Raw genomic sequence first — 17,292 nt, 5'->3', positions numbered from 1 at the left:
TGAAACCCTAAAGGCTCCAACATTTATAACGGCACGCAATATGCACAACAAAGAGCTATGATTTTGACATTCTTAGACCTCACCAGGACCGGGTCTAGGATTAGTTTTTCCAGAGGTGGTACTGGAGAAAGTCACGGGGTGATTTAGACCAAAATCCCCCTGGGACCATGAGGGTGCTCTGAACTTAACATGGCACGTCTATTAGATTGTTAAATGGCTTGTGGGTAGAAGTTGAGGGAAGACCATGTAGTGTCCATAATAAACATTCATCTGGGGAGAATAAAAAGGCTCAGTAAATTTCATGGCAATTTGTCCATTCGATATTCAGATTTCTTGTATAAGTAAGTATTCTTATTTACAAAAGGTCATCAGGGGTCATTACAAACAATACTAGTCACCCTGTGGGGACAACAAACATTTATAGCACTTCGTGAGAATATCCTTGCCATGGAAAGAGGGGATATTCTAATCTGACTGGTGGCACTAGAGTAAAGGTCAGAAGACACTAGAATTCATACAAAATATCACAACAATCAGCCTGATTGTTGGACCAACCAACCAGTTAGAAGATGGTTTGATTTTGAAGTGTACCAATGTGAAGTATTTTAAGAAATCGATGATACAGTTTGACCCCATACACACCATGACTCAGGTCCAGTAACAGAGACAGGTGAGGCAGATGGTAGCAGTGAGCTGTGGAGCTACTGTCCTGCTTTTGTTACAGAAAAAGCTAACCAGACAGAAAGTTGGAGAAAAGGACGCTATTAGTGTGTGTGTGTGTGTGTGTGTGTGTGTGTGTGTGTGTGTGTGTGTGTGCGCCCACAGAGAACCAGAACCAAGAAGTTCTTGGTGCAGCCACACACACAAAAACAAAAAACTGAAATCTATGCAAGTACAAAATCTCTTGCATTAAATACAAACGCAGTCTCCTTTGCAACATGATGTCAACCTGCAGTGGCCAGACAGAACCAACAGGGACAGCGTGTGTGTGTCTGTGTGTGTGTGTGTGTTTATGAGCAGGGGGGTGATTCAGAAAAACAGAGACCAAACAAGAGTGCTGAGGAAAATGAAAGGGGAGAAAATACAGGAAGTGGGTGACAAGAAGATGAGACAAGGCCAGGGAAAAGGTGTCCGTTTTCAGTCTGGAGGAATGAGTGCAGACAATGTTTGGACGGATAGCAGTCAGCAGAAAAAGCACTGCCCTGTCACTTGTGGTAACGATAGATGGGCTCAATCAGGGGAGATCAAGGGGATGGAAATGTGGAAGGACAAGATGAGAGCAATGCACCACAAATAGCCTCTGGCACATGTTCATGGAAAGACTGAATCTTAGATAATTTCCTCAGCCATTTGCACCCTTCCTTGATCATTAGCCTGCATTGTTTTTTGGAATTCCTAGTGTACTTTTGTCAAATCTTTACTCCCTTTATCAATTTTGATTTAATACTACCTCTCTAGAGGAGCAGGAAGAGAGCCTTTAGCGTTGGATTGTGGGCTTATGGGAACAATATGTTAAAGGCAGATGTTTTAAAAACAGCATGGGCAGACAGCTTCCCCTCCAAAGGGTTTCTCTTTATCACGCACTATAAAATATTGGGAGGAAAAACAACAGTGATGCAGTGATTTTGGCTCTCAATATGAAAGACATTAATGTATTCATGAGTTGCTGCTGCAATCATGCCTCTATGAATGGCATTTTGATATACCAGCATAGCAAGTGTGAATGCATCCTCGCCAGTCAGGACTGTTTCAAAACAGGAAAGTAGAAAGAATTCCATAGGCCTCAGGGTTTTCTAAGGACAAAACATTCCTCAAACAAAAAAAGAAGAAGTAAGCTAAGATGAATTCACCATTTGCATGTCAGCTGTCAAATCTTTTTATGATTGGCTGCACTCGAGCGACACATACACTCTTCCTCAATATGTCTGCCAGAGGAAAAGAGGGGACTTAAAAAAAGAGAATATACCAGCGGGGGAGGCAGAGGAAAAGAAATATGGCATCTTACGGCTGTTTCTGAGCCCTAAATTCTGCCTCTGACAAGCTTATCATTCCCCTTGTCTATGATCTTCCCAAACCTCTAACACAACTGAGCAGAGACACATGACAGCAAGTGAGCCAGAGAGAGAATGCCAGACTAATACACAACATTTTACCCAGGGAGGGTCTTGTTAGACAAACAGCCACTCTAATGTCAGATAAGAAGATAGATAGAAGGTAGATAGATAAGACTGACAGGGAAACATTTTTGCAAAACATCAGGAGGTTGAAAAGTCTTTCAAAACTACATTGTAGTCAGAAAGTATAAAAACAATATTATGTTTTTATTGTTTGGGTCTGCACTCCAGCACAGTGGATTTTGAAATGAAACAACTGTGATGCTGAAGTGCTATATGCTATATCAACTTCAGTTACAATCCCACAGATTGCCGTCCTGGCTGCTCATTTATTTAAGAAAAATCTATTAACGTAAGATTTTTTTATCTTCTATAATTGTAAATCAATTTACAGATTACAATAATGTATCGTCTGTAACGTTATGGTGAAAAGTCAAAACTGTGCTACAAGAGCAAAATGGAGCTCCGGGACTGCGTATTGCATTTACACACTGTAGTGAAGCAGGAAAATTCTGAATTCAATCATTCCCAGGGACGAATAAGTTTGACACGACTCATGTGCAAAATACACAAGCCCTGTAAGAAGAAGGTGAAGTGTTTTAGGAATGCTGCAAACATGACAGTCACGTAGGCCATCAGCCAGAGACCACCGTTAGCAAAACTGAACTCCAGCAATAGCAAATGCACAATTTTACAAACCTTTTAACCAACTATGAATAGAAAATAACTCCGTCTATAGCCTGATTTATTTCAGAAGACCTGTATGGATAACAATGGCTTTCCCTATCCTTGCAGCAAGAGGGTGCCTACCATTTTCCACTGCTGGGGACATTATATTAATAAAACTGCAGTGGGTCCTTATTTAGATTAGACTAACCTCGGTTTCTACAAAAGAAACTGTGTGGGAAAGGTGGACTAAATAAATAAATAAAAAATGGTTATTCAATGCCAGCTTAATTCAAAAATGTGTTATGCTTATTGTTAGTCCACTTGGATGTTTGACCTTCACTGTACATGACTGATATTTGCAGAGTTATGTTTGACCTTCACTGTACATAATGACTGCTATTGATATTTGCACGGTTTGAAACTAGAGGACTACTTTCCCATTAATCCCACTACAGTAGGTGTTTCACTTTCAGAAGACCAGACAGAAAAGAAAAAGGTTAAGTCAAAAGATGGCTGCAGTACAGTTCTGGCACAGCCTCACAAAAGGAGTATGCCAAATGTTACAGACAGACAGTGAGCGCAACAGAACTGAGAATTATCAAATATAATGAGTTTGTGTTAACTAGTCTAATTATTTTCTGTCCCGGTCGCGGATGTAAATAGCCTTAAATTAATGCTGAAAGTGAGCACTTTATCCTCATTACCATTGCTTCATTTCATATCCAATGTGCTGGTACAGAGCCCATACACACACTCTGACTGCAGTCTAAGTTTGGCATAAGTTAAATGTGTCTTTCCAGTGTTTAAATGCATGCTGTTGTGCTGTAATCAGCCTGGGTTTGGTTAAGATGTCAGTAAACAATGTCACCTGCTGTCAAGATGGCTGAAATCCAGTAAATTGAACTCCCTGTTGTCCTGAGAGTGATAGATGGTGTCAACATCCTGGAATAGTGAAAGAGAGCAAGAGAAAATGTTGAAAGAAAAAGAAACAAGCAGTAACAGAGTTAGCAAGAAATGGGACCATAGCTTAAAAACACCCCCCAGTTGTACAAAAGACGGGACTATCTTTCAAAAACACAACAAACTGCAGTGCTTTTGTACAGCCTGTACAGCGTCTTTACCCATTGGACTTCTTCTTTGCAGGCAATTCCGTTGTAGTCACAAAGAGCTGCATAGGTCTCAGAAAAACCTCCTGAAAGGTGGAGAGAAGACAACCAATCAATCCAAGCCAGACCATAGCAGATCTGAAATGACAAGGATAGAATAAAGCTGGGTAGAGGACGTATGAAGGAATGAAAGGGAGGAATAGTGCAGGCCTGAGATAAAAGAGGAAGTCAGAAAGAGCGAGACACAGATAGTCAGCAGAGAGAGTGAGAGATTAGCTGTAAATATTGAGGTGAGATGAAAGTATTGCACCATGAAAGAGCTCTTCTTGTAGATTAATAGGATTACTAGCAGAAAGGGAGCGCATCCAGTAACTTTGGTCTTCTGACCCACTTAAGTATGAGTCTCCAACATGATTTGTTGTGAGCCAGTGAGTCAGCAAGTGGATGGACACTAAAGTGCGACTGTGTATGTCTGTGTGCATTTGTGTTTGGTGCGATATACGTAGCAGACTCACCGCAGGTTTTCTGGGGGTCTAAGGACGATTCAGAGTTTGGTGAAAACTTGTGACTTCCATCAGTTAGGTCTCCCTCTGCTCGACAAATAGGAGGACTGAAATACAAAGAGGGAGAGAAGAGATTCAGACAAGACAGGAGTCTATAGCTGTGGCTCTGTAAGGCTGTACCCTAGGCACAGCAGTGCTTTGAGTTCAATGTTAATTTCACCATGCTGACGTGTGAACGCTGGCAATGCTAACATGCTGATCTTAAGCAGCAGGTATAATATTTACAAATGATCGGCATCTTAGTTTTTAGCATGTTAGAATGCTAACATTTGCTAATTAGCACTAAACAAAAAGTACAGGTCAGGCTGATGTGATTGGTCAAATTCAAATTTTGACCAGATGATGGTACTAAATTAAAAGCTAAGGGATCACCAAAGTGATCATCATTTCATCCTAAGCGGAACATAAATCAAATTTTACGGCATGGTTGGTGCAGGAGAGTTGAAGGGCAGGCATAGAGGGAGAGACATGAGGCAAAGATGCTGCATAAAGAGTAAGGGTTCGTGCTGGTGTTCTCAAAACAGCTATGTTATTGTAGTTTGGCCTACTGATTTAGCCTGCTTATAAACACTATTGCGGACGGGACTGTGAGAGACACCTCACTGAGACAATTAATGTACATGAAGAAGCAATTTTGATACCAAAATGATCAGAAATATGATGAACAGAACTGTGACTCTATTATCTTCATTATCTACGTTCTCAGGAGAGGCACAGTCCTTGACTATTCAGAAGCAGTGTTGTGATTAGAAGGCCTCTGGTACCAACTGCCGGTTTGGGAAAAAGTGGATAGTAAATATTATGCTACCCCTCCCTCAGCTGTTAAAGTGCCCCTGAGTAAGGCAATGAACTCCCAGCTGCATAAATGGAGAACATCAGTGCCCAAGAGTAAGTACACTGGTACAAGGAGTATAATCTTCCCACTCCCTGTTAGCACTCCTACTGCAAGAACCTCGTAAATAAGGTCACCAAAGGGGTATTTGACTTATAAAGATTCAGAACTAAATTTAGCCTATGCCTACTAAACGAAACACAGCTGCATAATATTTTCAAACTGTTAACACTGCCTTATTTGCATTGGCAAGATGGTAATTTGCAGCACACTTGGTTTCATTGATTAAAGCCGCTCCAGTCAGAATTAAGATGGAACGTAACTGTTTGCAATGTCAAAACCGCTTATGACATTGCGTTGGTAGTGAATAACTGTAAATAAAAAAATATATATAAATAACCTGTAAATCTGGGGTGCTACCGTGGCTCCCTGCTGCAATAGCATAAAAAGAAGCATATTCCTCAGCTTACTGGTTGTTTGTTTTTAAAATGTTTCTTTGACAAAAAGCATCCAGTAAGCAGAAAAGAGTAAGCACTGCCTTAAATACTGTGTTCGTACATAATACTGTGCTGTACCTGCTTTGGGTTTTGATAGGATTACACCACTATACTGTTGCATTCAACACACACCATCCTTAATCCCATTTGTCAACAAATCACACATAACACCTAACCACATCAGTGACCTTAATCCCCACCTTATCTCGATAGTCATCACCCACCCCTGGAGCAAGTGTGTGTACTGTATGTGTCCATTATTTTGATACCATCTGCATTATGTAGTTCAGTACAGCAGCACCAATCGGTTACAAGGCTGCACAATCAAACCCACAACAACTTCCCTCCCTCTGCTCTCCCCTCTCTCTTTATTCTCTTTAAATGTTCTCACTGGAAGCAATCATCCGCCATGGCCCTAATGGAAAAGAGCCATTCTAAAAGATGATAGAGTGCAAAGATAGTCTTATGCAGGGTCAATAGTCAGAGCACAGTCAATCCCATTGCTCTTAGAAATTGTAGATGAGACCCAAGAGAGAGAAGGGAATATACTCATACATTCACATGAGCATGAGACAAAAATTTTACTAAACTCTATCCAGGCTTCTCTTTAGTGTGTGCGCATCTCCTTCGAAAGTGGAGAGGACATACAACTGTGCTTGAATGGCTTTTTGACTGGAGGCATGAGTCTATTGCTCCGTCAGTGACTGTGTTCTGCTACTCACTGCTTATACTAAATAAGCTGCTTTAAAAAGAAAAAAAAAAAAAAAAACAACAACAACAACACAGTGCCTTCAGGTAACAGCTTACTCAGTGTCAGCTGGCTGATTTAATCCCAGTGATTGCTGGGTGTTAAAGTCTACCATGACACAGGAATGGGTTGGATGCAAACTACAGCAATACAAGAATGCATTTGGCTGCTGAGGAGGAAAGCTGCCCGTAAGTGAAGCTGCCAACTTGCCAACGCACTGTCGAGTGCTGTTAACGTCGGCCAACTTGTCTTTGCTCCTCAGAATGTACAACACACAAACAGAAAGACTTGTTTCTTTGCTCAAGGCGAGGATGCTTACGCATAAATGGAGTTGTTGAAGACTCGGGAGAGGGCGAAGTTGATGTGGCTGACCATGTGATCCAGCTGGTCCTGGGTCTGTAGTCTCAGAGAGTAGGTGGTCTTGTCTGTATCGATGACAACCTGTATATGGACATGACAGTCTTTCAATAGAACTACTTTATTCTGCTACGAAGGTCCAAACCGCACGAAAACAACTGAACTTCAGTGCATCACCTGGTGTTCTGGATAAGTGTTCATTGCTCGGATTTCCAAGAAGTTAAAGGTGACCTCCATCTGAAAATAGCAGAAAAACATCAATGTGGTCCAAACTGACTTGTCAAAATTCCTAATTTACATAATCTCATTTCTTTAGATCATGATTATACTGCACTCACCAAAGTAGCTGCTGTGATCTGGGAATGTAGCAATACCACTTCAAAGAAGTCAGATGGGGCAAGAAACACGAGCAGTAATTCAAATTTTTTAGTAAACTGAGATTAGCTGAATTTAAGAGAAAACAAAGGTTAACAGTACAATTGGCTACTGACTGGGCAGGCAGCAACTCAGAGGTGCTCTGCTTTGATAAAATTCAGATACATCTATCGCAACTTAGTGCAACAGTTTACTTGTGACCAGAAGCTTGTGTAGAGGGACAAACGTAACGTTGTTGTAGATATGTTGCAACTGTCCCAGATCTCAGCAATTATTTTAGTGTGAACAATGATATCATGACTGATGACCTACATAAATAAGACCCAAGTTCAAATATACTTGAATTATCTTTAAGACATTTTTGGAAACACACTTATTCGCTTTCTTGTAGAGAGTTAGATGAGAACATTGATACCACTCTCATGTATTATTTTATTGCGGTTTTACACTTTGGTTTGTGTATGGTTTAAATAAACAAGATTAAGCATGTTAATTAGTGGGAGGTGCAGGGAGGTGGCTTTGGACAGAGCTGTTTTCTCCCTGCTCCCAGTCTTTGTGCTAAGCTAAGCTAGCCAGCTGCTGAGAGAGCAGTATCCGTCTTCTCATCCAACTCTCTGCAAGAAAGGTAATAAGCATACTTCCCAAAATGTCTAACTGACTTTATGGCACCTGCCTCTTTATCGTGTTTATTGTAATCATCATCACTCCTATCATTCTAAAACATCATCACCACAGTCATCATCGTTATCTCTTCTCTCCTGCTCGGAAAGACTGATACTTTTTTTTTAAAGTCTTTTTTTACCATGAGATCAAGGCAGGCAAGTGAAAACCATAAAATTCCACTGAGAGCGGGGGAACATTTACCTTGGTGGGCACTTTGACAGCAAAGAGATACAGTCTCCATGTTGCCAGGACCTGAGGGGAGAAGACATTCATTTTTCTGTCACAGAGCAGGAAATGCAAAATGCTAATCGTAGCAAAAAATAGCACAGCACAAACACCCCATAAAGAGAGCAAATCATCTCTGCAGCTCATCCAAATGGCCTGTAAGTCATGCTAAGCACTCTAGACATTAGCAAGCTAATGATGATGGCGCGTGTGTGAAAGAAATATTATGCAGAAATTGAGAGTCACGTGGCAGTTTGATTCATCGCGCTAACTTGTGTTGATGAAACTAAGTAACATGCATTCAACAGATGCTTCATTGCATCAGGGAAGAAATAATGGTAAGTTAAGGCCATGGGGAAGAACGAGGAGAAAGAGGACAAAGAAGACAAGAAGAGTAAGCAAAAAGAGAGGTGTGCTTTTGCCAAAAGAAACACATTACCATTTTAAAGTGTCTGGGGTAAAGTAAGAGATGGAAAATGTGAATATATTCACATCTGCCTATGTAATTAATCTCATTCATAATTCAAAATCTATAATTAGCATACTGCATGCATGTACCATGCATCTCTATCCCTCTCTAGCTCTCCCTCTAATTCTTGGCCATATTTTTCATTTTGCTCTTTTTCAGCTGGCTCTCAAATTCCATCCTTGTCTCATCATTAATTCCCTCCCTTGCGTTCTGTCATTCCTCTGATTTCTCTCTTTATCTCCATGGAAATCTGTTTATTCCCCCCTCCCCACCCACCATCTTCTTCCTTAATCCCTAATCCCTCCATCTCCCCGTGTGCCACAGTGCTCTGTCTGGTTTGCTCCCGCCTTAACACCTCACTCCATCTCCTCCTGCTCTCACCCTCTCCCTCCTCCTCCCTGCTCTCAACTCCCCTGTCTCCTTTCCCGTTTCAGTTTTTCTATTCTTTTTCTGCTCTGTCGCTTTCAATTCCTCAAGGTCTCTCTGTGCTGAATGGCTAATGGCACCCCGCTGAGTGGTGGTGAGAGGAAGAAAGAAAATGAAACATACAAAGAGAGAGAAAGAGGGAAAGATGGAGGAGGCGTTAGAAGGATAGAGACACCAGATTTCCCTCCTGATAATGAAGTTTTCGGATAGTACACCAACACCCGGCAAAGCTGGCCTCATAGATCAGACCTGTATCTTAACTATATAGACACCCATAACAGACTCCCACAGAGAAGAGACAGAGGAATGAAAACAAGAGACCAAAAAGAAGGAGACAGAATGATACCCCCACCAAGAAAAAAAATCTCCGTGCTGAGCTAGTGGAGGGGCCTTCGCAGAAGATTGTTAGTCCTATCACAGCTCCTTGACAAGTTTGAAAACACTGTTATATAAATCCAGAAAGGAGCGGGGGAAGCGTGATGGGACCTTGAGGCAAACAGAAAGAAGAAAAAGAGAGGTGAGAGATATAGTGAGAAAATGAAACAGGGAAGCATATTCTCCCTTAAAAAGCCTTGCAAGCTGACAGAGGGTCTCATCATGTAAACTGAGGCATCAATAATGCAGGCTCTCTGACGGGTGCTGATTTGATCCTCTGAGGCTGTATAGGGCCTCTTGCCTACGGTTACTCCTCTCTTGATATATCATTTACAAGCCACTGAAGTATCATTAGAGATAATCAATACTCAAGACAGTTATTTTTTGCTAACCTGAATGGGGTATGTGCACCATTTATACAGAAGTATAACAGATGCAGGATTTGAGCCAATGTTCCCCTTCAAACTTAAAATGTCCCTTCACTATAACCTCCCTGCACCCAATTGTGCCCCGTAATTTCAAGGGCAGGATCTACCATGCAGACAGCATGGCTACACAGGAGGTGTTGGGTTTGAGTGCTGTCAAAATGCTGGTGACCTACACTCAGTACTGTAACTGAACGCATCTTATGTGGACATAGACGAAGGGCAGAACTTGCTGGTATTTTAAAACAATTGCAAGGATTGAGTCGTTTTGCTGTTCTCAAAGACCAACAGTTACTAATGTTAGCTGTGCACATCTTTTCCCAGTCCGGTGTGTTGTAACTAGATAGCAGTTGAGTACTGACCAACAGCTAACGCTAGCAAACAGTACACAATAGTCAGAATCCCACAGCTCTACTTTAAGTACATCACATCAATATTTTAAATCAGCTTAATCTGGATTCAGAGCTGAGCAGCAGCTTGTCTTGTCAGTTCTGGGAAATTGTAATGTTAGCTAACTTTAGTTCAGCATCCAAAGATCAATTTAGATAGATAGACCCCTGCCGGAACTCTTTTGTGCCCTGTCCACCAGTGGAGACGGAGAAGGGAGAAAATCGGGTGATTTTTCTGATCCAAGCATGTGCATAAAGTTGCTCATCAATGTCACTTCTCATAAACTGACCAATCACAGCCTGGATGGGGCGGGACATTAAACTACACCTGCAGCAAACTTTCGAAATGTTGAACTCATTCTGCATGAATGATTATTGACAAATATTGACAGCACTTAGCATTAACAAATTAGGGACTAAACACAATGTAGGTGCATTTTTCTTTTTCACAAGGAGAAGAGTACTTTCTAGCCCTATTTTTAAGATTTAAAAAAATTCTTAAAAATTCACATTTATTTAGAGAAATCAAAAAGAAATTTTGTTATATGTCTAAAACAATGTCCAATATCAATTCTCATATAATTTTATAGAACTCACCAGGTGTAATTTTCACATTTTTGTTTACTTTACCCTTATATGGAGCTGTAACCCCCTAGAAAAAGAAACTTTTTGAAGCATCAAGCCATGAGGATAAATTATCCAGCCATTAAAAATTATTTTTTAAAAACAACCAAATCTTAAGCCACAAACAAGATTCCCCCACCCCCACCGGCATTCTGGTAAACTTCTCCTCCACCGATCAATCGGAAATCCTAAACGCAGCGCAAAGATTCATTTTGAGCGCAGGAAATCCTCTGAGATGAGATGGTTGACTTTTTTGAACTGGTCAGTGAGGGACTCACCAGGTGACAATCTCAAAGTGATGAGGGTGTGTGTGTGTGTGTGTGTGGGGGGGATACAGAGGTGCCCTTGCTGTGATGGCACAGTGTCAGAAGCACTAGTTCAAAGAGCCAGCCAGCCGGCCGGCCCCTAAGGCACACCACGAGGGCAGGGTGGGAGTGTGTATCATACAGAGTAAAGTACATGCACGAAAACAACAAACGTGTCTCTTTCTGGATGTGTGTGTTGGCTTGCACATGCAGCCAAGAGGGCAGAGGGCGGGGGCTTATATTAATCATAAGCTGCCAGGCTCTGGGTCTTGCACTTCAAACGAGATGGTGCAAATCAAAGTGTGTCTCTGGGTTGAGTGTGTTTGTGTCTGTGTGTGTGTCTGTGTGTGTGTGTGTGTGTGTGTGTGTGTGTGTGTGTGTGTGTGTTGCAGCGCTGCCTCTGAGGGAACTGAGGATCAGTGCCAGATTTGTCCGCCTGCGGTATTTCTGGCTTGGCCACAAGGGCATTTTAAAGCATGCATACACACACACACACACACACACACAGTACACGCAGCACAAAATCAGAAACATTCTGATACAGACATTTGCATGAGGCTGGCATGCCAGTACAGCACGCACACTCCGTTTTTACTCTCATGCACGTATAATGATGCACAATAGCTTGCTAAAATCGGCTTTGGACTACAGTGGCCTGTCTCTCTTCCTGTGTCACACACACACACACAGTCAGCTACCATCACTCAAGTGAACTTAGCATCACAAGAACACACAACCCTGCCATCACTCAATCTGTCAGCTTGTGTGTGTGTGTGACAGGGGGTTTGAAAGTACAGATGCCCTGGGTCCTACTTTATAAGTGGACTAAGTGGACTAGAGTGGTTGAGAGAGAGAGAGAGAGAGAGAGAGAGAGAGAGAGAGAGAGAGAGAGAGAGAGAGAGAGAGACAAATGAGAGGCAAGAAATGCAAAGCTCAAAAACACGTCTTGTTCCAGATTCTCTCCTAAAAACTCAGTCCAATGCTTCTAAATCAAAGAGATGGCAGAGAGAGCGCTCTGAAACCCAAAGGACCTCTTGAAAAGATAGGGAAAAAGAGACTGATAATGGGAAGGGGTTGCAGGGTTGTACTATAGATGGGAGTAAGAGATGGGATAGAGTGTGTAAGAGTAGACATAGGGGCTGAAGAGTGGCCAGGATTGGGTGAATGGGCTAAGGGAAAATAAAATGGATGAGGAAAGAGGCAGAGAGATGAGGCGTGGATACAGGAGTATCTGGACAATGAGAGGGAGGGAGCAAAGGAGAGAAGGGAAATGAATAGGAAGGCAAGATAATATAGAGGCAGGAATACTTTGACGTGCCTTTCAGCCCTGACAACATACACACGCAGTCTTTCACACTTCCTCTCCTTCTCATGGGGGAAGACAGAAGGTCAGCAGTCACATTATATAGCCTCTATGCCATAGGCTACCAACATGTGTTATGATAATCAAAAGAAAGCAGAGTCCTAATTACAGCACAGAGCACTTGCCACGCACCGTCAGATGGTAAATCCCAGACAGTTGCAGAGAAAATGACTCCACACTGAGTATCTCGCAGCAAAAAGCCGTGAAAAGAAAATCATGGATGATGCAGTGGTAATGTTAGCCATTACACAAAAAATAGAAGTGTTGTGAGAGACCGAAAGAAGAGAAGATTCAGCTGCTAGCACGGACTGTCTCTGCTTTACTGCTTTGTTGTAGGCTTTTTTCACACTCCAATGCACAGTTGGAGTCTCTCTACAACAACCTTTCATCTGAAAGCAAGGCAAAGCTTTACCATTTAAAATGTACAAGCTGATTACGTCATTCAGTGAGCGTGTCGTGCTATTCACTCCCTTTCTTTACCACCACACATGATTTTTGTAGCTTAAAAACAAACAAGTATTTTTGTGGATTAAACTTTGTCGCAACTTTAGCCCCAGTGATCATCTATTCACTGTCCTGCTGGCTCAAGTTGTACAACACAAACCTCTTCTGAGCTATTTTAGAGCAGTTTTGTTGCTTGGCAATGTGTTTATTATATTTCAGATGTTCAATCACATTTTTTTTAATCCTGGGAAATGTAGAAAATCAGTAATTGAATGACATGAGGCAAGATTCCGGAAAGTTTGTTCATTGAGAATGGAAATTACGACACGGATCACAAATTGATTAACACTGATATTGTTGAGTAGAGATGTGCAGGTATACAGGCTGCATTCCATGTTGAATCATACTGATGTTAACAATTCCGGCAACAATTTATGTTGCCGTTTTCTACCTTTTTGTTGGTCAAACAGAAGCAGAGCAAGCACAGCAGGACCAGCGAATAAAGTTTTTCAAGAAAGAGAGCAGAGGATTTACATGAATGACCAAGGGGAAATTGCCTCAAGGTCACACAGATAATGTTCTTCCTTAAGCATCAGCTGCAGCTCTGCCTGTGGTGTTTGTTGTTAGTAGTGAGGAGGTAGTGTGCACAGGGGATTGACTGTGCTAATGGCTGAGGATCCCAAACTATGCCAGGGTCCATTGCTATTATGTTCTGAATGCTTCAGCAAACATTACGCTTTTTAAGAAGGATTTCAGCTTTTCACTCAATACTCATTGAAGGAGAAAAAAAGTGTCAAAATCATCCACCTGTCATACCAAGTGTGAGTTTTAGACTCAAGTGTGAGTAAAGCTAAAAAATAAAAGGCTTGCTCCTAAATTTCCCAAAATGCAATCAAAAGTGTGTTTCATTAGACCGTCTCAGGACATATCAGTTAAGCACATCCGCATTGTGGTACGTACTGGGCAGAGCACCGTGGAACAGAGGCAATTCAACAATTCCAAAGAACATTAAAATTCAATAATTAAAGAAGACGCACAGCAATAAGATTGAAAACTCTAATTCATGCGGATGAGCTTGAAAAAACCCAAGGAGTAAAAGAAGCATAGAAGCTTAAAAACAAAAGGAAAAAATTAAAATCTGCAACAAAATTACACTAACAAGCAAAGACAACTCAATTAAGGAAATGAGATCCATGAAGTTGAATTCAGGACAGAGGAATTTTTTGAAGTAAGATACTGATTATGCTGATCAGCTACAAACATTAGGCAGATGTTGGAACCAATGAGCTTTACACTACTTTTATTTACTTGTATTTATTTAGTACCAAAACAATCAATTAGCCATCCATCCACATTTAGTAATGGTATTAACTGGCAACTGGTACAAATTAAAGTCAAATTGATAGTACTGACAGTATTTAGCACACAAATACAAGTTTATCTCCTTTACAACCTGTCAATTCTTGGGACCCTCGGTTCAGATAAGGAAGAACTCCATAAAAAAGCAACACAGGAGGGATCACTCCTCTATGCAATGTATGCCATGTAATATGGTGAAAGAGCCTTAGAATTAGGGCTAGGCAATAATTATCACAATATAATTTTCCTCAACAATATTGAAAATATCATTATTGAGGAAATTAGTCCCCAATTATAAATGTTCAATATATCATCAATAAATATTTGGTTTAATTCATTTGAATCACAAACAAATTAGCACTTAATTTTTCTATTAAAATATTTATTTTGTTGAGGAATAGGGACTGAAAAAAGATTTACTAATCATAATTGTTGAAAAACATTTTATCAGAACAGTTTTGAATGTTCTACCTCAGATTTGTTAAATAATCCACTGTTTTGCAACAAGTGTTGGTCACATTCTGACCATAAAGAAAAGTTAAACCACATATTTAACCATTTGGTTTCTTCAATTTTCAATCAAGAGCAAAAATGTGACTTTTAACTTTAAAGAAATAAGGATTTGATATATATCGTGATAACTATCAATATCGAAATATATAAAAATTCCAGGCATCACTGCAGTTTTCAGAACCAGACTGTTCAGGTAGAAATTAGCAGTAGAAAAATAACTGTGTCTTGTTTGTGGTGAAGTTTTCATGGGTAATTATATGTTTTTGTAAGAGGGCAAGTACCAGCTCACTTCAAGCACTGACCCGGCAACAAATACACATTATCCAACAACAACAACACACAATACTGTTTTAGGCTATAGCCTCAAAAGGATCCACCCCCCAAAATGTTTTATTGCTTGTGTCAATAAAGAGATGTATAACTAAAACATTTCTTTTATTTCACTGTTAAGAAAAAAAATCATGCAGCTTTTCTAAACGTGTACTTTTAATGTTAATGGACTTTTCTACCATTTGATAGCTAATCATAATAAAAAAGAAATCGTTATTAGTTCCCAAACAAACTAAGAAATGCAAAAATCACGCTTAAATGATTAACAAAATGATTTTTATGCAGAATAAAGCAACTTCAAATGTGACTATATACCATAAATCCTTATTATGTATTACGTCCACCAACTTTCTAAATAACAACCCGGCTATAAACATTCCCAAACAGACACTCACTGAGCACACAACTACAACCAAATCTTTAAATGCTGCACCACTAACTTAGCGTCAAACCTCAGTCCTACTCGAGTCTCACAAGAGGGACCTCCGCATAAACTCAGAACCTAAGTGCAAATAAGCGTCTGAAGCACCCGAGTGTGCTCAGGACTGTCAAATTGTGGCAATCTCAGCCAGTAATAGACCCATTATTAGGTAGGAGTGAGGGAACCGCAGTCAACAGAGAATAACACAGAGCGACTGATCAGGATAAATAAGTGGTGGAAGAGCCAAATCGGCAACTGGGGCATCACAATACATGAGAGAGTTCCTTCCCCCTCTCTCCTTCCTCCATTCCCTTTCCTCTTGTGGGGTGCCCTCCCCTACTCTTACATCACTCCCACCCAATCCTCCCCCCAGACGTCCCTCCCTCCCCGTCTCTCTCTGCCTTTGAAGATGCTTTGTTTTCAGAGTTGCCTCTAATCTTCAAATAGGGTGATCTAATAATGGCCCTAAGAGTGTATATGGGGGCAAGTTTTGATGCACTGAACCATTTGTGTCTGCATAGACGCCTCCTGTACATGTCAAACTGTAGCCATGAGAGAGTGAGTGACAGTGTGTGTGTGTGTGTGTGTGTGTGTGTGTGTGTGTGTGTGTGTGTGTGCACGCGCGCTCTCATGCTTGTATGGGTGATGGAAACATGAATGTTGATGCTCCCCAACGCTTTGCCCTGGGTGCCGTTTGGATGTCATGTTGAGCTGTCCCTGTGCCTGTCTGAGATGGGTGAGTGTGTGTGTGTGTGTGTGTGCGCGCTTGTGTGAGAGAGGGAGTCTGTGTGCATGTGTGTGTGTGTGTGTGTCGCAGCATGATGGCTGGTACAGTCAACACACACAGACAGCTGGATACCAGCAATCTCTGCAGGGAAAAGAGGGCAAAAAGAAAGAGCAAGATGTAGAACAAAGACTTTTATACAGTCAACTTAAACTTGATGGATAACATAATAAAAACTCTTTCCACAAACTAAACAAACCACAGAAATCGAGATGATCCTGTCCAGACTGCACCTGCTAAATAGACCTCAGCTATGAAGTGGGGATCCACATGAAAGGGAAGATAAAGGTAAAACAAAGTCTTGCCTATGCCTTCAGGCTTTAGAAGACTAAATTTCATCACTGTATTAGAAAGCAATCCAATCATATTCCACTACTACCACCACCATGTATGACATTTTCAAGCATGTGTAAATATTTTGTGCACAATACCCAGAGAGACTGAAACAAACAGCCTATTTACAAACTCCCTCAGCTGTTCACTCTTCATACATCCAAACAAATTTATCCATTACAGTGGAAAGATTGCCTTTTAGACGTGGAGACCTTTACAACGAGCTAGAATGAATGCTTACTGCCCCCCCCCCCTTTGTGCCTCCTTTCCCTTGAAAGAATTTGGAGCTGTGGAAGCAGCAGCAGCCAAGGCCCATTTGGATAGTAAAAAACTCTCGTAAGGCAGAGACCTAATTGAATTGCTTCTGATGGAAAGAGGAGCTCAATAACCTTTTACAGGTTTGAGTAAAAGATGGAGGGAAGAGGGAAGGGCATAAAGAGGAGAAAGAGAGAAAGTGAGAGGCGACTGGCGTGGTGGTAGGGGGAGAAGGAGGAGGAGGGTGATGACGGGGAGGAGAATAATCGAGATGGACAGATAAGGAGGGAGGGAAAGTGGAAACAAAGAGGAGATGACAAAAAGGGGG

At 41.2% G+C, this 17,292-nt stretch overlaps 1 protein-coding gene across 2 annotated transcripts in view; it reads right to left on the bottom strand.

Annotated features, from left to right (window-relative positions):
- carmil3 (capping protein regulator and myosin 1 linker 3) overlaps positions 1 to 17,292 on the bottom strand; it is a 73,731-nt gene that overhangs the window by 50,640 nt on the left and 5,799 nt on the right. For both annotated transcript variants that reach the window (XM_046051573.1, XM_046051572.1), the window contains exons 3-8: positions 8,126 to 8,176; positions 7,064 to 7,123; positions 6,849 to 6,970; positions 4,405 to 4,499; positions 3,905 to 3,975; positions 3,652 to 3,725 (exon numbers count right to left, since the gene is read on the bottom strand). In XM_046051573.1, the coding sequence (XP_045907529.1) occupies positions 3,652 to 3,725; positions 3,905 to 3,975; positions 4,405 to 4,499; positions 6,849 to 6,970; positions 7,064 to 7,123; positions 8,126 to 8,176 (473 nt within the window). The remainder of the gene's footprint in view (positions 1 to 3,651; positions 3,726 to 3,904; positions 3,976 to 4,404; positions 4,500 to 6,848; positions 6,971 to 7,063; positions 7,124 to 8,125; positions 8,177 to 17,292) is intronic.

The sequence above is a fragment of the Micropterus dolomieu genome, linkage group LG06, assembly GCF_021292245.1.
Source record: "Micropterus dolomieu isolate WLL.071019.BEF.003 ecotype Adirondacks linkage group LG06, ASM2129224v1, whole genome shotgun sequence".
Lineage (NCBI taxonomy): Eukaryota > Metazoa > Chordata > Actinopteri > Centrarchiformes > Centrarchidae > Micropterus > Micropterus dolomieu.
The sequence above is the reverse complement of the archived record's forward strand: the minus strand, read 5'-3'. Positions and strand labels throughout refer to the sequence as shown.